This window comes from Pan paniscus, chromosome 14 (assembly GCF_029289425.2).
Source record: "Pan paniscus chromosome 14, NHGRI_mPanPan1-v2.0_pri, whole genome shotgun sequence".
Classification (NCBI taxonomy): Eukaryota; Metazoa; Chordata; class Mammalia; order Primates; family Hominidae; genus Pan; species Pan paniscus.
The window spans coordinates 41,658,067-41,679,229 of NC_073263.2; the positions used below are offsets into that span (position 1 = coordinate 41,658,067).

At 37.3% G+C, this 21,163-nt stretch overlaps 1 protein-coding gene across 7 annotated transcripts in view; it reads left to right on the plus strand.

Annotated features, from left to right (window-relative positions):
• Nucleotides 1–21,163, plus strand: part of DGKH (diacylglycerol kinase eta) — a 203,928-nt gene that overhangs the window by 121,607 nt on the left and 61,158 nt on the right. For 6 of the 7 annotated variants that reach the window (XR_010109670.1, XM_034936637.3, XM_063595929.1 and 3 more), the window contains 7 exons: nucleotides 390–515; nucleotides 5,569–5,671; nucleotides 6,750–6,909; nucleotides 8,675–8,783; nucleotides 8,914–9,053; nucleotides 14,278–14,362; nucleotides 18,351–18,436. Coding sequence is in view for 6 of the 7 variants with exons in the window: in XM_034936637.3 (XP_034792528.1) it covers nucleotides 390–515; nucleotides 5,569–5,671; nucleotides 6,750–6,909; nucleotides 8,675–8,783; nucleotides 8,914–9,053; nucleotides 14,278–14,362; nucleotides 18,351–18,436 (809 nt within the window). In the remaining variant the exon portion in view is untranslated. The remainder of the gene's footprint in view (nucleotides 1–389; nucleotides 516–5,568; nucleotides 5,672–6,749; nucleotides 6,910–8,674; nucleotides 8,784–8,913; nucleotides 9,054–14,277; nucleotides 14,363–18,350; nucleotides 18,437–21,163) is intronic. The other variant, XM_008976818.4, reaches the window with a different exon arrangement.

The window sequence follows — 21,163 nt, forward strand, 5'->3', positions numbered from 1 at the left end:
ACTCTGAGATGTTCTTTAAGGCTTAGCTGAAATGTTCACTCTTCAGACTTTGGGGTTGCCTCTCAACAGTATACCTCCACTTTCAAAACCTCACCTCCACTGCACCATGCATATGGATTTCTGGGAATGCTTAGTGATCACTTTATTGTAATCCCTTTACATGCCTCAGCTAAATCTACCTGAACCCTGAAGGGAAACAGCTTTTACCTTACTTTTATATTCCTTGAACGTTCATAATAGATGCTCAATAAACGTGGGGTAAATGAGTGAATGCTATGCATGAAACGTACTACTGACCCTCTAGAGTGAGAAATGATTCAAAATCTCCCCTGGGGTAAGGTTGGTGTCCGCCAGTCTTCACCTGGCTGCCCTTTCTTCCTTCTCCACAGGTCGCGATGCCTCACCAGTGGCTTGAGGGCAACCTGCCTGTAAGTGCCAAGTGTGCTGTCTGCGACAAAACATGTGGCAGTGTTCTCCGTCTACAGGATTGGAAATGCCTTTGGTGTAAGACAATGGTGAGGGTTTTGGAATCAGTTCATCCTTTTTAATTAGCTTCTTTCCCTAACTTTGTCATCCACGTGGTTTAGAGGCAAAGCAAAGAACTTATGACAGAGCTGAACCTGGTAGCATACGCATCTCATGATGACATTCTTCTTTCCTTACAGTATAGTCCTCCTAGTCTGGTCATTGTTTCAAATGCCCTGTAAAACTTATTCTTGTTCATCCGTGTCCTGTGCCTCAGGATCTCTTACCCATAGTTGTATTGTTTTTTCATTTTGCTTTATCAACAAAGTGATTTGCTATATTCGGGCCTATTTTACTACCTGAAAGCCCTTCTCTGGTATGTCACCAAATTTTGGTTGACATGTGACATGTAAATTTGCTACAACCCTACCAGTGCTCTCTGACAGAGGTGAACAGCACATGCAGCCGAACATGAAGCCAACAGCTGATTATTTATGCCAGATATGGTGAGGACAGGGCCTCCGGACTGTGTGAAGACAGTCAGAGTAGGAAGGAGATCATGCAGACAGTGGCATGGGACTGAAAAACTGCAGGATGAGGAGGTCGTGGGTGTGAGCGTTCATCTCAGCACTGGGCGATGCTGCTCTACAATGATAGTGATTGCCTCGCACTGGGGCTGACTTATTTGGTGGTTTTGAGTCTTGTCTTTTAACATTGCTGGCTGAAATTTGGAAGCCAGCCTCAAATTTTAAAATATGGAAAAACTATTTTTTTTGGTATGTATGGTGTAGATCAGCAAATGTAAGAGATGTGTGATGTATTGCTTTCCTAATCAATGAGATTGTCTGATAGGCTACAAAGGAAAATAAGTCCTACAACTTTTTAGTTAGGCCTGATAGGTAAATCTGTGTTTCTTTTCTTTGTCCTCATGCTTTTGTTATTCTTCATTGATTGCCTCTTTTACTAGCCTTAGATATGTTACTAATACTTTTTCTCTTATCTCATTTAATCTAATATATAGACTGTAACAGGTGTCTCTCTTTACAATCTTAGTGCAAGCCTAGCCCCTAAAACCTTGTCATGCCATTTTTTTATTTTAAAGGAATTCTACCCATAAACAAGATTTTAAAGCATCATTCCACCTCAGATTTCTTTTTGAGAGGACAACCACTGATAACAAATTTTCCTGCTATTTTTATTGGCCTGTACATTTACTAAAGTCGATTTCTCTACTTCTAGAGCTTCAACTGTTCACTTCCAATGTATTAGAAAGAAAACACGGCCGGGCGCGGTGGCTCACACCTGTAATCCCAGCACTTTGGGAGGCCGAGGTGGGCAGATCACGGGGTCAGGAGATCAAGACCATCCTGGCTAACACAGTGAAACCCCATCTCTACTAAAATACAAAAATTAGCTGGGCGTGGTGGTGGGTGCCTGTAATCCCAGCTACTCGGGAGGCTGAGGCAGGAGAATTGCTTGAACCCAGGAGGCGGAGGTTGCAGTGAGCTGAGATCGTGCCACTGCACTCCAGCCTGGGCGACAGAGCAAGACTCTGCCTCTCAAAAAAAAAAAAAAAAAAGAAAAGAAAAGAAAAAGAAAGCACATAATGTGTGATGAATTATTTTAGAAAGGTTTTATGTAAATTTTTTTCCCTGCAATTTGTATATCTTTACTTTAAAAAAAAATCAGTAGTTTTTAAACTCTGTTAACTTTAACAGCAGGAGTTAATTAGGTTTATTACTTGCTCATTCTATTCACCCCTAACTTTTAAACATTTCTTAACTAGAATAGCAGTGGTATTACAGATGGTAGAAGGGAGAATGCCTTTTCTCTCTTTTTTCGTGGCAAACTCAAATTTCACCTTGTGACATCATTCCTGCCCCACCCTATGTAAGTTGGACTTGCTGGTTTCTGAGCTACCATCACCTTATAGCACCTCTCTTAGTCTTGCACTTCCTATACACAACCATTTGCCTGTTTACATATTATTTTGCCTTTAAAACATGAGTTTCTGGCCTGGTGCAGTGGCTCATGCCTGTAATCCCAGCACCTTGAGAGGCCAAGGCATGTGAATCACCTGAGGTCAGGAGTTCGAGACCAGCTTGACCAACATGGTGGAACCCCATCTGTACTAAAAATACAAAAAAATTAGCTGGGCACGGTAGTGCATACCTGTAATCCCAGCTACTTGGGATGCTGAGGCAGGAGAATCGCTTGAACCTGGGAGTTGGAGGTTGCAGTGAGCTGAGATTGCACCATTCCACTCCAGCCTGGGCAACAAGAGCAAAACATCATCTCAAAAAATAAAAAAATATGAACACCTGTAATTCCAGCACTTTGGGAGGCCAAGGCGGGTGGATCATCTGAGGTCAGGAGTTCAAGACCAGCCTGGCTAACATGGTGAAACCCCGTTTTTACTAAAAATACAAAAATTAGCCAGGAGCAGTGGCAGGTACCTGTAATCCCAGCCACTTGGGAGGCTGAGGCAGTAGAGTCACTTGAACCCTGGAGGTGGAGGTTGCAGTGAGCTGAGATTGCGCCATTGCACTCCAGCTTGGGCAACAAGAGTGAAACTCCATGTCAAAACACAAACAAAAACATGAGTTTCTTTTTTTTTTTTTTCATTTTGCATATGTCTTTTTTTTAATTATTATTATACTTTTAGTTTTAGGGTACATGTGCACAATGTGCAGGTTAGTTACATAGGTATACATGTGCCATGCTAGTGTGCTGCACCCATTAACTCATCATTTAGCATTAGGTATATCTCCTAATGCTATCCCTCCCCCCTCCCCCAACCCCACAACAGTCCCCAGAGTGTAATGTTCCCCTTCCTGTGTCCACGTGTTCTCATTGTTCAATTCCCATCTATGAGTGAGAACATGCGGTGTTTGGTTTTTTGTCCTTGCGATAGTTTACTGAGAATGATGATTTCCAATTTCATCCATGTCCCTACAAAGGACATGAACTCATCATTTTTTATGGCTGCATAGTATTCCATGGTGTATATGTGCCACATTTTCTTAATCCAGTCTATCATTGTTGGACATTTGGGTTGGTTCCAAGTCTTTGCTTTTGTGAATAGTGCCGCAATAAACATACGTGTGCATGTGTCTTTGTAGCAGCATGATTTATAGTCCTTTGGGTATATACCCAGTAATGGGATGGCTGGGTCAAATGGTATTTCTAGTTCTAGATCCCTGAGGAATCGCCACACTGACTTCCACAATGGTTGAACCAGGTTACAGTCCCACCAACAGTGTAAAAGTGTTCCTATTTCTCCACATCCTCTCCAGCACCTGTTGTTTCCTGACTTTTTAATGATTGCCATTCTAACGGGTGTGAGATGGTATCTCATTGTGGTTTTGATCTGCATTTCTCTGATGGCCAGTGATGGTGAGCATTTTTTCATGTCTTTTGGCTGCATAAATGTCTTCTTTTGAGAAGTGTCTGTTCATATCCTTTGCCCACTTTTTGATGGGGTTGTTTGTTTTTTTCTTGTAAATTTGTTTGGGTTCATTGTAGATTCTGGATATTAGCCCTTTGTCAGATGAGTAGGTTGCGAAAATTTTCTCCCATTCTGTAGGTTTCCTGTTCACTCTGATGGTAGTTTCTTTTGCTGTGCAGAAGCTCTTTAGTTTAATTAGATCCCATTTGTCAATTTTGGCTTTTGTTGCCATTGCTTTTGGTGTTTTAGACATGAAGTCCTTGCCCATGCCTATGTCCTGAATGGTAATGCCTAGGTTTTCTTCTAGGGTTTTTATGGTTTTGGGTCTAAAGTTTAAGTCTTTAATCCATCTTGAATTAATTTTTGTATAAGGTGTAAGGAAGGGATCCAGTTTCAGCTTTATGAGTTTCTAACAGCAGGATATCTAGTGCCTAAAACATAGTCTATGTAGTGAAAAAAGAAAACAAAATAAAAAAGCCCATAGCCCTATAAACCTAATGAATCAACTTATAATTTTTCCTACTGTCATCCAGGTCTGTGGACATAGTTTTACCTTTTCTGTAAAAATTGTGAAGATATAATTTGATCATCTGCTTTTCTTATTTAGCATCATTATAAATACCTTTCTGTTTTGCTCCATGGTTCTTATACATTTTTAAATTACTTTTAAAGCTATCTGTGTGTGCTAGTTTTTCTAAAATGCATTTGGATTGTTAATTATTGTAAAGCATAATAGAAAACTGTCTAAAAACAGGTTATCACCAGAATTAGAATTATTATTGAATTTTAGTTATTCTCCCAAAGGTTTTGATAAATACAGGTTTAATTATGCCAGTTTTCTAAAAGGACTAATAAAATAAAGTCATATTAAATAAGAACTTGATGAAAAGTGTCTGCTTTTACTGGTTAAAACATTTAGAAGGCTCTCCAGACAAGTACACAAACTAAATTGCCTGGGTCCTACTTAATAAGTTATCCTTGTTTTTGTTCTCCATAGTACCTTGCATGACCATGAAACTCATTTCTACTGAAAGCACATTTACTGGGTGCCTGTGATACGCATCACTTTCCTTTACCTTACAGGGCAGCAGTCCAGCTGAGAAAATAAGCATGGGGGTACTTGTAACTTTAATAATAGGGAAATGTCATAAAAGAAATGTGAATAGAAAGTTATGGGATTACTGCAGAAAAAGCAGGCACTTTATAGATTTTATCTTTGTTAAATTTTATAAGAATTTTTATAAGAACAAAATAAATGTTCTGTCATCAGTTTATTTTATGGGCAATGATATTGACACACTGGTTAGTTTCCATCCTTCTTCTTCCTTTTCCCCTTCTTTTTCTCTTCTCTGCCTCCCTTCCTCTGCACTTGGTCTCTTCTCTTCCTCTCTCTTCGCCTTCACCAGTTATTCATTAACTATATATTCTTCTCTGAGATAATTACAAAAATTGGTTGCATGGACCAAAATCAAATTTCCATTTCTAAAATGTTTAGTCATTTCCTGAAGTATAAATGTTATACCATTTAAAGTAGTTTATGAATTACTGAACATTTTGTGGTACAGTTGATTCTAGATTATCAGTTCGTTAGATGTGATTTATAATGGCAGAACATTATTTTTATGATTCTTGAAGGTATATTTGTTTGTCATTAGGTACACACTGCCTGCAAAGATTTATACCATCCAATATGTCCACTTGGTCAATGTAAAGTATCTATCATACCTCCAATTGCACTAAACAGCACCGATTCCGATGGTATGTAGCAGTAGTGTAAGTACGTATATTTCTGGTATATTTAATATTGATATGTATATTTCTTTTCCTAGAATAACTATGATGGTAATTGACTATTGTAGTCAGTTTTTCTAAAATAATTCCATTTAAATTGCTGAAAGTACATTCCATTTTTAAAAGAATATATTTAAGTGAAAGTTGTAGAATAGCTGTTAACATTGGCGAAATTACTGTATATAAGACTTTTAGATTTTACGTTTTAGTAAATAAAATAAGATCATTACTCTGTACTGCAATACAATCTGAAAAGGTTAATTTTTATAAGTGTTTTTTTCCTCTATAATTGAAACTGCCTATTAGCATGGCTGTTATTAAAATCTGTTTTTCTGTAATTTCATTGTAGGAATTTATATTCCTATAAATGCACTTTTCCCAAAATCTTACAACTTAACTCTAAAGTGCTGAGGAACCCCTCTACAACACCGGTTTTGGGATTGCATACTAATTACTTCCTTCTAAGTAAACCGTATTGCAAAGGCTTTTTACCATGTATAATGCTATGCTGTTTTATGTAACAGACTTGAGCAACTGTGGATTTTGATATTCATAGGGTTCCTGCAGCCAATTCCCCCAAAATATACAGGGAGGACTGTACTATTATTAATGTCTTGCATTGATATCATGCCTTATGCTTTTCAAACTTTTTAATTTATGCCAATAGATATCTTAGATATAAGTTTATAAACCTGAAGATGTAAGTTTATAAACCTCAAAATATGTGACTTTTTAAAAAACCTATGCTATTAACAGCCCTCTCCCCCAACCTAAGCCCTGATTTTGTTTACTATAAATTTTAAAATAGTCTCTCAGACTTCAGAAAAGAGCAGTTAAAATACTTTGAAATATTGAATATGAACATAAGAATTACATACAAACATATAGGTTTGTATGTAAATAGTTAACCTATCTCTATTTGGAGAGCTAAATTATAACTTAATGCTCCAGTTTTTATAAATTTATTTTGTTTTCTCTGAATGTTTGCTAATAATTTAAAAGAGAAAGCTGTATGTATTGATCTTGTATTGTGTTTTTTTCACAGGTTTCTGTAGAGCAACATTTTCGTTCTGTGTTAGTCCTCTATTGGTTTTTGTCAATTCTAAGAGTGGAGATAATCAGGGAGTAAAGTTCCTTCGTCGCTTTAAACAGTTGCTAAATCCGGCTCAGGTGTTTGATTTAATGAATGGAGGTCCTCATTTAGGGTAACTGATTATTGATAAATCTTATTTGAATACAATGTAGGACTAGGTGTTAAATGTGTTTGGTTTTTCAGCTCATGAAAATTACAGATTCCTCTAGATCCCTCCCTCGTTTTTAAAGCCCTAATTATAAGTTTTAACACAACCTTTTGGATAGTTATACAACTGTCTTGTATAAATTCCTAATTTCTCAATTTCAAAATTTGTTTAGAAAATGTTTTAGAATATATTCTACATCAAACAATACTAACAATTTCTTTAGCTCCAAGAAAGATCAACTTGCGTAAATATAGAAATATAAAGTAATATTAGAAAATGATTTGCATGGAAGGCTGATATTGATTTACATATAATATAAATAATCGATTATTAAACCAAAGTACAGGGACTCTCATGGCTGTCAAGGGCAGTTCTTCAAGGATCTCAGACTCAGTTCACATAAATGACAAAGAAATACTTTGTTGATGATTCTTTTCAGCTTTCTGGATGTCATATGACTTAAAATCTGTAAGATAAAATGAACTAAGTGGTATTTTCACTGAGGGAAAATATACCTTTTGGCACTTTCAATACATTTTTAGGGTATGCATATGATTTTTCTTAAGAGGCGATATTATGTCTTCTGAACCAGGGGCCTTCAAACCTCTATGTAACATACTTACAGCAACTCAGCTTTTCTCTTGGGTTCCACCATTACCTTAAAGCATGAACACGGAAGTGGAAGTGGGGATTTTTGATACCAGTGCCTGAAAAGGCATTTTGTGTTTCGTAATGTGATACTTTCCTCTGTCTTCTCTATTTCTCTCCTTTCTTCTCTCTTGGTGCCTCTGTTCACTTTTGCCCCCTGAGTCTTCCTTCCTGCTTCCATTGCCTTTATCTTGCTAAGTCTCCGGCCCTTCTGGTCACATGGATGTTGGTCTTCTTCATTTATACCCAGCTTCCTCCTTATCTACGTGTACTGCCCTTCCTTTCCTCTGCTGAGGTCCTAGAGTTTCCTCATCTAGCCTCTCTTCTCACCTTCTTTGTCTCTGCCATGCTAGGGTAGTTTTGTCCCCCTTTCTAACACGTCCATTTTATAATCCTTTATAGTTCCATTATCTTATAGTCTTGATTTATTTTCCCATTTGTCCTTGAAGGCTTCAAGGACCTCTCTTGATGAAACTTCCTGAGATTGTCCCTCTAATATTTTTCAGATTTTCCATAATACTTGAAGTAAGTGTACAAGGGTACATTTAGGAGACGGGATGTGTCAAAAGTTGAGATGAGGGAAAATAGAAGGATGGGCCTGAGAATAGGAGAAGAGGAGGAGAAAAAGCCAGTTGGGAGTCCTGAGAGCAATACAATGATTGGTGTCTTTAGGAACTGCCTGAGCGTCACTCATTAGCATCAGCACCCTAGATTCCTTACCCATGGTTTGTAATTCTTAAGGAAAGAATTTATTCTTGTAATAGAAAGAGAAGAACCACTACTTCCACCATCTTGTATTACTTTACCTTTCCCGGTTTCTGCTTCTTTTTTGTTTTCTCATTTCTCACCCCCATTCCTCCTAATTTTATCTTCATTTCTACTTATCATTCCCTTTCCTCCTTATGATTCAGAAGTTTTCTTGAGTTAAAATTACACTTCAGTGAATGTTTATGGTATAATTAACATGTAAGTAGGAGTTCTTATATTTAATCTGAATATGAATACTGATACAGAATAACAAAGAATTGAGGAAAGTGATTTTTATTTCTTTATACTAAAATAAAATCCTTTTTGCTTTCAGTTTAAGATTATTTCAGAAGTTTGACAATTTCCGGATTCTTGTTTGTGGAGGCGATGGAAGTGTAGGTTGGGTTTTGTCAGAAATCGATAAGCTCAACTTGAATAAACAGGCAAGTGCTAATTCTTTTACTTGCTAGTTAACATGAATGCATACTAACATACTTACCAGAGAGGTGCAGAAATGCAGTAGTCCCTATTTCTCAACTTGTCTGAAAGTCACCCTGTTGCACTGTCTTTCAGTGTCAGCTGGGAGTGTTGCCTTTGGGTACAGGAAATGACCTTGCCCGAGTTCTTGGCTGGGGAGGTTCATATGACGATGACACCCAACTTCCTCAGATCCTAGAGAAACTGGAACGAGCCAGTACCAAAATGTTGGACAGGTAAAAGTAAATTATTTTCTACAACTAGATGGAAAATGGCATACTGAAATCATTTTTTGATGATTTCTTAACAAATGTTTATTAATAAATTTTACTGACCAGAAGCTCCACGAAGGCAGAGCCTTCCTGATCTTGTCCACTGGTTAATCCCTGAGATGGAGAACAGGGCCTATCACAGAGAAGACACTCAATAAAGATGTTTTATAGTGAACGAATGAATTATAAAAAACTAGTCTGAGGAACTCATTATTTTAAATACAGAAGGCTATGTTACTACTATTTACTTTTAATTGCAGTTCAGGTCAGAAAACGAAAATAGTTCATTTTGTGGGAGGCCTTTTGATGAGTATGGTAGGTAGTCTCCTGTCATTGTATGGTTTCCAAAAAGCTAAAGAGGACATATAAACGTTAGATTTGTTAGAATATCTCCTCTTAAATATACATATTAAGAATGCATTGATCCAATAAGAACTAGATATGTTAAAATATAAGCAGTCCTTTCCCAGGGGCAGGAAAATATTAGGAAGACAGCTTCAAATGAAGGGACTGTCATTGTGTTTATGCTGTTCTTGATCACATCTCTTAATTGCTTTCTCTCTGAATGTCCGTGTATAAAAAAGAAGCTACAATGTGTGTACCCTGCGTGTTATGGAGGAAGTGTTTAAAATTTGGGTATAAGGAACAACAGGACTCAGTAACCAGCCACTCCCCAACCCCCAATATCAGTAGAAGACAGATGTCAAAATATCATGATCAACTTGAGGTAGCATAAATCAAAACAATTTTGATAGAATTAGCCATCTGTGGAACTCTTCCCGAAAATAACAAAATTTCACCAGGGAGCCACCAATCTGAAATGTAATTACTCTAAGATGGGCTATAACCTAATTAATGGTAACCTTGCCTGTCATAAGGTAAAATATTTTGCTGACAGAATATTTAAAAAGAGAGCTGGGAAGTAGAACATTTGTCTCTGTTTATCCAAAATTACATGAGAGAGATACTCCAGTAGCTTGGGTGCATAAAAGTTTATAATCTTATGTGCTACTGGGTTCAGCCTCTAGCCTTTAAAATAATCTGGAGGTTAAAAGAAGAAAAGGAATGAAAAAGAGAAATGGTACCTATGGATATGTTAGTTAGCTTGATTGTGTTGTATATATATCCAAACATCAAGTTGTACACCTTAAATATATACAATTTTTTATTTGTCAATTATACCTAACTGGGGAAAAAAGATTGGAAATAAATAAATAAAATCACCATTATTTGTAAATGAGCCTGGAGGTGACTTCCCAGACAACTGTCCAATTCTGTGGTTACCAAACAAAAGGGGTTATTTAAATGCTTTCTTTGTTGCAAATGTAAAGACCACTTCCCCTGCTGTTAGGCATTTCATCTACCCTGGGTATGTGCTTTCCCCTCGTGTGCTATAGAAATTCACTTCTCAGTTGGGGGAGGTGGCTCACGCCTATAATCCCAACACTTTGGAAGGCCGATGTGGGAGGATCACTTGAGCCCAGGAGGTGGAGGTGGCAGTGAGCCACAATTGCACCACTGCCCTACAATCTGGGCGACAGAGTGAGACCCTGTCTCAAAAAAAATTAAAAATAAATAAATAAATGAATAAAAAGTCACTTCTCCAGGTGGTTAGCCAAGAAACAGCACCCCCATGGTGAAATTCCTTGAATACCAACTGATATGCAAAATCAAAACAAAACAAAAGAAAATACACACACACAAAAATCAAAGTGGATTCAGAAACTTAAGATCTTTGTTAGAAACATAGGAATATTTTATTCCTATGTTTCCTTTATTAATTTACTGTTTGTAAAGAACAAGTGGGTTGGTTGCAGTGGCTCACGCCTGTAATCCCAGCACTTTGGGAGGCCCAGGTGGGCGAATTACCTGAGGTCAGGAGTTCGAGACCAGCCTGGCCAACACGGTGAAACCCTGTCTCTACTAAAAATACAAAAATTAACTGGGCATGGTGGTGGGCACCTGTAATCCCAGCTACTCGGGAGGCTGAGGCAGGAGAATCGCTTGAACCCGGGAGGCGGAGGTTGCAGTGAGCCAAGATCATGCCAATGCACTGAAGCCTGGCCAACAGAGCGAGACCCTGTCTCAAAAAAAAAAAAAAATACACCAGTTAAAAAGTCATTGTTTAATGTTCTAAATTAGATGAGTTTTTCAAATATATTTATTTGATCCTCAGAACAACACTTTGGGTTGGGTCAGAAAAGCATTATTTTACAAAGATGAAAATGTATTTTTCTGGATACAGTGGGAATAAAAACAACTCATTTTTTGTCTGCTAGCACTTTCTAGTTGCTTTACTTTGTGTATCATCTCATTTAATTATCTCCCTTCTCCTAGAGATAGCTAATATTGCCATCTCCATTTTACTGGTGAAAAGGTTTAGGAGGCTTTCACATTATCTAAGTTAAATAGCTAATAAGTAATAGAACGGGCACGGTAAACTGCAATCCCTGCTCTGTCTAGTGTCCAGGGTCCTTTCTCAACCCTGCACTCTTTCCCCTTTATGTGTGTAGGCCAGATGGTTCCTTCCTTCTGGCCTGTGCCTCTGCTTAGCTGATACTCATATGCACCTCTTCCTCACTTTTTCATCTCTTGCTGCCACTTTCTCCTTTTTATTTAGCTCCAACCATTTCCTATCGAGTGGGGAGGTATAGCATGGAGGGTGCAAGGAACTCAGACATTTGGATGGATTTATTTACCATTTATTTAACTGTCTTTGACCAGAAAAGTATTTCCAGCTATAAGGAACTTGACTTTTATGTTTCTACTCGTGGTTTTCCCTGTTTGGATATTTACAAAGTTTAATTGTTTTGTTTGCTTGCATCCTACCTATTTTTTGCACTGGAATGTTAGCTTCATTGGGGAAGCCTATTCACCCTTGTGTTTCCAGACCCTGTGACTTTGAGATGCTCAATATAGTATATCTGCTGCATGGATAAATGATGGCTTTTGGTTTTCAAATATAAATTTCTTTCTTTTTTTTTTTTTTTTTGAGACGGAGTCTCGCTCTGTAGCCCAGGCTGGAGTGCAGTGGTGCGATCTTGCCTCACTGCAAGCTCCGCCTCCCAGGTTCACGCCATTCTCCTGCCTCAGCCTCCCAAGTAACTGGGACTATAGCTGCCTGCCACCACGCCCGGCTAATTTTTGTATTTTTAGTAGAGACGGGGTTTCACCATGTTAGCCAGGTTGGTCTTGATCTCCTGACCTCGTGATGCGCCCGCCTCGGCCTCCCAAAGTGCTGGGATTATAGGCATAAGCCACCACTCCCAGCCTCTTTTTTTTGAGACAGAGTTTCGCTCTGTCGCCAGGCTGGAGTTCAGTGGCACAGTCTCGGCTCAAGCGATACTCCTGCCTCAGCCTCCCAAGTAGTTGGGACTACAGGCGTGTGCCCCCACACCCAGCTGATTTTTGTATTTTTAGTAGAGACAGGGTTTCACCATGTTGGCCAGGATGGTCTTGATCTTTTGACCTCTTGACCTCGTGATCTGCCCGCCTCAGCCTCCCAAAGTAAATTTCTTTTAAAGTATTTTCATGTGAAGAGTTGAATAGTAGCTAAAAGTAACAAGTTTACATGTCCCGAAATATAATGTATGTCTATTGGGGGGCTTTCTGGGAATTTGAATTTTTATGCAAATATTTATTCTCATAGGCTGAATGATACACTAGGTTCTGTTTAAATATTGATCTTGGGATTTTCCTCTGGGTTCTATCAGTAGCTTCAGCTGTGTTATGCTTTTCTTAAAATTCAGTTGTTAAGGTACTGCTTTTATTATGCTTTGTTTCTGTGTAAAAATCTTTATTTTACATCTTTTTCTTTGAGATGGAGTTTTGCTGTTGTCATCGAGGCTGGAGTGCAGTGGCACGATCTTGGCTCACTGCAACCTCCGCCTCGCAGGTTCAAGTGATTCTCCTGCCTCAGCCTCCTGAGTAGCTGGGATTACAGGTGCCCACCACCACACCTGGCTAATTTTTAATATTTTTAGTAGAGACGGGGTTTCACCATGTTGGCCAGGCTGTTCTTGAACTCCTGACCTCAGGTGATCCACCTGCCATGGCCTCCCAAAGTGCTGGGATTATAGGCATGATCTACTGCACCTGGCCTTTTTTCTTTTTTTTGAGACAGGGTCTGGCTCTGTCGCCCAGGCTGGAGTGCAGTGGCGTGATCTCAGCTCACTGCAACCTCCACCTCCCAGGCTCAAGTGATCCTCCCTCCTCAGCAATCCAAGTAGCTGGGATTACAGGTGCACAGCACCATGCCAGGCTATTTTTAATTTTTTTGTAGAGACAAGGTTTCACCATGTTGCCCAGGCTGGTCTGGAACTCCTGAGCCCCAGCAATTCATTCACTTCAGTCTCCCAAAGTGCTGGGATTACAGGCATGAGCCACCACACCTGGCCTTTATTTCATATTTTGTTAGTCTACAATAATGTCCTGGCCCAACTCTTCTTCCCAAATTTTGAAATTATTATTTTGGATAGAAAACTGGACTTATCTTGAGTTGATTGCTTTTCTCTAACACCAAATGATTTTATGTTTGCTTTGAAATTAATACTTGTAGCTAATTGAAATAAATTTACTTCAGTTAAGTATTATTAATATTTTCCCCCTACTCTCATGGTTACATTCATTATTTCTTAATTTAAGAAGGGGTATTTAGCTAATTTTCATTTTATGTATGTATAAGCTGATTTGGCAAGTGTGATTGAGTAACAGTTTATAGGTAGTATGTATTTATTTAATTTAAGACATTGTTTTAAAACTTTGGGTTATGACTCATTAGTAATTTATAACCTAGTTAGTAAACTGCAATGAGCATTATTTTTTAAATAGAACAGAAAAGAATGGAAAAGTCAGAATGCATTGCACCTGAGAAGAAATGGGGGCGTTGTAACATGTGTGGATTTCTTATTGTGGGCTATGGGTCTTAAAACATTTGGAAGCCACTAATTGGAGAAATGGTAAGATGTAGAAATCATAAATTATAAATTCAACATTTTATGAGATTACTGAAATGTGATCTCTTTTCCCATTTTTGGTTGTTTTAAGATAAAATAAACCATAGTTCATGAATGTGTGTGTGTGTGTGTGTGCGTGCGTGCGTGTGTGTGTGTGCGCGTTTATGAGATGCTAACAGTTAGTTTATCCAATTTTAAGGAAATCTTAGACCAAAGAGTTTTTCTCCCTTCAGGTGGAGTATAATGACATATGAACTCAAATTGCCACCAAAAGCTTCCCTACTTCCAGGACCTCCAGAAGCATCTGAAGAATTTTATGTAAGACTTAACCCTTTACCTATCATTTGAAATGGGGGTGGATATCTTGAAAAAAAAAAAAAGAGAGAGAGAAAATGTACTCCTAATATATGGTGGTAGCATGTTAACTTAATTTTATTTTTGGGGTATGGTCTCATTGACTACCTCTAGTCCTCTTCCCCAGAGAGAAGAATCCTGAATCTAGGCTAGAGTCCTTCCATGACCACCCACACCGGGAGTGCCCAGTCACTCCTCTTCCTGGGACTCTTCATGTGTAAAGTGAGGCTACAAAGTCGTGGGAGTTAAATGATATAACAGATGTGTAAAGCACTATCTCTTCTCCTGCCCAGATAATTCCTCCCTGCATGTTCTACCTGCCTGTTTCCGTTTTATCAGCAGAGCTCTAGGAAGGTCAGCTGGTGTTTCCTGTTAGTGTTTATTCATCTTCTACTTTGGCCATTAGATTGTTTGATTATAAGATGTTAGCTTCTTTAAACAGTATCCAAACACACCAATACTCATGGCCAGAATATTATGCAATTTCTGTCTTACTGCTTGCTTTGCGTACTCTTTTCTTGTTCTTTTCTTTTTGAGACAGGGTCTTGCTCTGTGGCCCAGGCTGGCTGGAATGCAATGATGCAAACACAGCTCACTGCAGCCTTGACCTCCTGGTCTCAAGAGATCCTCCTGCCTTAGCCTCCCAAAGTGCTGGGATTACAGGCATGAGACACTGTGGCCGGCCCCTACTCTTCTGAAGGGACAGCAAGACAGGTCTCTGGGTGAAGCCTGTTGATATAGTTAAAGAAAGACCACTTAATTCCATCTCTACTACAGACAATAAATGACTAATGTTTTTAAAGATTTAGCATTCTGATTAAACCTCAAAGCAGTGTAGATTTAAAACAGAACCTGACTTTCAAAGGATTATTCTCTGACTCATTAAGACCATTTGATCTATGCTAGCTTATTTTTCCCTCCAGGAAAATTCATCTGTTTATTTTACAGTTGAAATCTTTGTTTTGTCATTAAGAAAATTATGATCTTGTCAAAACCAAGGCAAGGAATGATAACTAAAAACATGGAGCCGTTTCTTAGAGAAGCTAATTGTATTTTAAAAACTGTTTCTGACATAAAAACTGCTGATAGCCAAAACTGCTTCTAAAAAAATTTGGGAAATACAAAATTATATGAAAAAGAAAATAAAATCACCTGTAGTCCTACCACCCAGAGATAATCACTATTAAAGATTAATATATTTATCATTTTATTTTCAGCAGCATTTTTAGTTATGTGATTCCATAAACATAACACATTTTTATGGAAACCAGTCCTTTATCTTAACAGTATTTTTGTAAATGTTATTAATTTCTTTCCAAAAAAGACAAAAAGGAGAATTTTTTTCTTCCATTTACTTCAGAAATGTCTGTTTTCTAGCATATAAAATAACAGTAAATAATTTACTTTTATCACTTATGTATAATCACTAAATATGAGGTACAATTCTAAAGATATGAAGGAAATCTCTCTTTTTTTTGTACGAAAGTTTTAAATGAAACTTTGCTTTTTAAAAATAAACTTATTTTTGTAACAAAGGGATAGCATACTTTAAGATAACAGATTAAATGAGTGTTCTGAATGGCCCTGACTAGGCCCTGAACTAGGCTGGCACCAGGAATGCATTTTACTGTGTGTGGCCTTTTTACCTTGAAAACTGCGATAAAAGTAGACTAAATCTTTCTTCTTAGCTTTTGTATACTTCATTAGCTGTGGGTCTTAGGCAAATTACTCAGTAAGCTTCAGGTTCTTTGGCTATAAAACAGGACAGAGGGGTAAATATATACAGAGTGCTTAATTACAGTGCCTGGTACACGATGCAAAATATTAACTCTTATTATTACTTACCTTTCTAACCGTGCTAAGTGACTGCATAGTAGGTTAATAAGTTACATCTATAATTTTATCTTTGAACATAGAGGCTATTTTATTTTCCTCTGAGAGAAGTTGTATTTTTTTGATCTTCAAATATTTTTAATGGACAAAAACTCGGATTTTTTGAATGTAAGTTTCAAATGGCATTAATCAAATGTTATTAATTAATACCTTAGTCAACTGGCATTAATGAATTTATTAATCGCATTAATGATCATGTAAAATATTTTCTACCCTGCAGGGAAGAAAAATAAAACAAATCTCTGGAGAACATTTTCTTTTTTCAAATTTTAAAGTTTATTTTTAGATTATATATTTTCATTTTTCTCATCCTAGCTGTAAAGATGTAATTTTTAGTGTTTAAGAGATCAGTAAGGTGGATTTGTGGGTAAATGCAACATCGTGTGTAACTTCGGAGCTCCTGGCCTCACTTCCTTTCTTTGATGTAAAATTGCTTTCCTGTAGTGGTCTGCCTTGAAGGAGGGAATGTAGAAATTTAAAAGAGTAACATACTTTTGAAAGAGTAACATAACCACTTGTGGAATGAAGGTAAATTAGGAATGTGGTTCTTTTGGGAAGAGGCTAGTCAGGAAAGCTTTGTGGGGAAGGCTTATTCAGACTTAACTGAATCTTCAAATGAGTCTGAATAAACTGAGGCTGACTGGTAGAAGTAATGAAAAGATACCTGAGTCAGGCAGAAGAGCATAGGCGGCCAGCTTGCCTAGAGCAGATCATTTATACTAGAAAATTTTGTGCTGTGTGAAATGGAATATTATTTGAGGCATACATTTGATGTAAGGCTCTGAATATGAGGCTGTTTAAATATTGTGCACATCTTTACATATTAGGAAAATGTATGTGGTCTTTCAACGGGATGTTAAAGTTTGAGTCAAATAGAAAAGGGATTATGGATGCTTTTGGCATTTTGACTATTGTTTAAAAGAAATATTTATTTACATGATTATATGAAAGTGTATTCAGCATTTTTAAAAACTTTTTGATTGAATTATACATACAGAAGAGTGCACAGGTCATAAATGTATAGCTTGGTAAATTTTCACAAACTAAACAAATCTATGCCAGGCCACCCGTCAGTGTTCAAGTACCCCATAAGCCCCCTCATGCCCTCTTTCAGTCAAGACCCCCACCTCCTACCCCAATAATCACTGTGCTGACTTCTCATAGCATAGATTGGTATCTGTTTTGTACTTTATAAAATAGAATCATTTTGTATGCTCTCATTTGTTTCTGGATTCTTTCACTCAATGTTATGTTTATCAGATTGATCTATACTGTGGCTTGGCTATAAATCATTCATTCTCATTCTCCTATGGTCTTCCATTGCACAAATACACTGCAATTTGTCATCCATTCTACTATTAGATGAATGCTGCTGTGAACATCCTAGTGCATGTCTTTTGGTGAACACAATTCTGCATTTCTTTTGGGTGTAGATATAGAAGTTGAATTTCTGAGTCCTGTGATATCATTGCATATGTTCAGCTTTAAGAGACACTACCAAATCGTTTGTGAGAGTGTATCAGTTTGCATTCCCATCAGCAGCGTTTGAGAATTCTGTAGCTCCATAGCCTTGCTAGCACTTGCCATTTTCTAGTTGTTTTCATTTTAGCCATTTTGGAGCTGCATGGTGGTACTGCATTGTGGTTTTAGTTTCCATTTGCCTGATGGCTGAGATTGGATATGTTTTCATCGGTTTATGGGCCATTTGGATATTTTTATATTTAAATGTCTAGTCTTTTGCCCAATTTTTATTAGATTTTTTGGCTTTTATTCCTACTTTGTAGGAATTATTTTTATATTGAGATATTTGTACATTAAAAAATTTTGTAAAGGAGTTTTTATGGATTTCTGTAAGAATATAAATTAAAGAATTCCAGAAACCGAAAGCCTTTTGCCAAAAGGAAATATCTATTTTGCATGATGACTCTTTCATATATTTCATTATAGTGATTGCCTTGCCTAAACATATGTCATGAAGGGTTCCATTTCTGGAGCAGCAATAAGTGAGTTGTATAAATGCCAGCAACAATAATACAGTGTAGAGTTTTCTTTTCTTCAGATGACGATTTATGAAGACTCAGTTGCAACGCATCTTACAAAAATCCTCAATTCTGATGAACATGCAGTGGTCATATCTTCTGCCAAGTGAGTTGTGGGTTTTAAGTCTTTAAATATGGTGAAAATGAAATGATAGCTGGCTCCTACCATTTAGGTCATTTCTTTGTGAGTTTTCTTCTCAAAAAATATCTTGGAAGTAGCTTATAAAATTAGATGTACTAAATTTGAATTGATTTTTAAAAATCATGTTAGCATCTTATTTGCAGTGGTGTATACTTAGAGGGTATTTTTTTAATGTTTAATTTGAAACATTTTTATCAAAAAGGTGTAAGAAGCGTTTAGAGTTTAATTAACCTAAATGTCTATTTAAGGAAATGTTTATGATTACTTATAATATGGAAAACACATTTCGTTATAATTCATTATTTCCATAAACACTACTATTTAGGAACTGTTTACATCACATTAGAAAAAGGAAAATGATGAGATTTTTCAAAATGATATTTCTCAGCATGTTTAAATTGAATAATTACATTTTAATTCAAAGTTATCATATTTTAATGAAGTTGATTTTGTACATGGAGCCAAAGCTACTTGATGTTATTATCCCAAATGTTGCCTGGCTGGAATTTAGAATTTAGTTTTGAAACATCCTATGCTGATGTCAAGAGACTGGAAAGTCGACTAGAAGAAGGGGTGACACCAACTGAAATTTTCAACTGATAAGCAAAAGAATGCATTCAAATTCTGGCTTAGCAAGCACGGGTTACTGTTACGCAGGAAGAGAGGAGAAAAGGGGAAGAAAGAAAGAAAAGGAGTGGGAAAGTGGTAAAGAAAAAATATACAAATTTTGGTATATTATGTACTTAATTCACAGTAAAGTTGAGGAAAGACAAGATCAATCATTATAAACAAATTTGCTTCTGAAAAAAGTACAAATGTAGTAACAATTGCTTTTGACAACATATTCCCCAGAAATAGGAACCAGGACTGCACAACAGGAAAAGAATTGAATGGCTTACAGCAAGGGAAGCACACTAGTTGGTCCAGGAGAGGTGGGCTGCAGACTGTATTTGGCGGGCAGTGCTGCAGGTTTCTGTTTTGTGCAAATATTGGACTAAAGCATCTTCTGCCATTTTTACTTAATTGAAAACAATTTCCTTACGATCATGTAACTAAAATAAAATACAGAAATAATTGGAAACTGCATCGAATAGAAGACTGTAACTGTCATCTGTAACTTTATTGCTTAATTTTTCTTGTAAAGGAGAAAATTTAATTCTATCTAATTTATTAATGTCAACAAAACAGAGTTTTAGTATTTTAATATTGGAATTCTGTGTAAGATTGTATTTGAACCAGGTACAGTGGCTCATGCCTGTAATTCCAACACTTTGGGAGGCCAAGGTGGGCAGATTACTTGAAGCCCAGGAGTTCAAGACCAGCCTGGGCAATATGACAAAACCTCATCTCTACTCAAAGTATACATACTAAAATTAGCCAGGTGTGGTGGTGCTTGCCTGTAGTCCCAGCTTCTCAGGAGGCTGAGGTGGGAGGATCACTTGAGCCTGGGAGGTGGAGGTTGTACTAGAGCTAAGATGGCACCACTGCACTCCAGCCTGGGTGACAGAGTGAGATCTTGTCTCAAAAAAAAAAAAAAAGATTTTATTAGAGAAAAGGTTTCCACTGCCAAAAATGTTGTACTACAAAGGTGTTAAGATTAAGAATGATAGGGAGAAAAAGGGGTGGCTACTCTAATTATCCTGTTTGCATCTGTAGAAATTTCTTAACAAGAATTCCACTTCATTAAAAATATGTGAAATATATGAAAGGTAGTGATCAAACACATGAAAGTAAATATAAAGGTTTTGCTGACATCCAAACTATAAAAAGTGGCCAGTTAAAATATTTACTTAACTATATTAAACAAAAAATAATTCTCTTATGACTTGCTATACCTTAAAAAAGCTTCCATTACAGCTTTCCACCTTTTCTAGCAATGTCCTCTGAAATGTCATATCAAAATACATTTGATTCACAGGGCAAGGGCCAGCCCATCACTTAGGTGTATGAAGTGGGCCTGGGATGAGAAAGACAATAGGGAGTGCTAAAGCCTGGGACAAACTGGAGATTTGTCCATTTCACCATCAAGCAATACAATTCATTGAAAACCCCAGCGGCACTGCCCACCAAACAAACAGAGTGTGTAGCCCACCTCTCCTGGGCCAGTCATTGTGCTTCCATTCAGCGCTTTTTCTAGTGTTCAATCCTGTTTCCTATTTGTGGGGGATATGGAAAGAAGGCCTGTTATTTCTCCCTCATGGAACTGCTAGGATAATTAAGCTGAGTAATATAATAAGTATAGAGCTTATAAATGACAGAGGGCTATATTAAATTATGGTAGCATCACCTCACGTTTTACCTGATTACATTTCAGATGTTTTCTTTGACCTTGGCCTGACTCTTTGTCTAAGGCTCTGCTCCTAGCCCTAGCTTTGGGTTTTTCCCTAACCAGCTTGCCTGCCCTTAAGCAGATTCCATTCTGATGCAGCATCCCTCTTGTCACTCACTCATCTGTGCTTCCAGGCCTTTACAACCCCAGATACAATTCTAGGGAATTTGCCATAAAGAGGCTGAAGAGAAAAAAGAGGAGACAATATATAATTATTTGGTACTAGTAATACAATATATGTTAAATTTTATTTCTTCTTATTATTATTTTTGGAAGAAAATCACTTTATTCCAGTTATCTCACAAACAATAAAATCACAACAGCTGGTTTAAGGAGGCCACACAAACATTTACCCAGCCCCA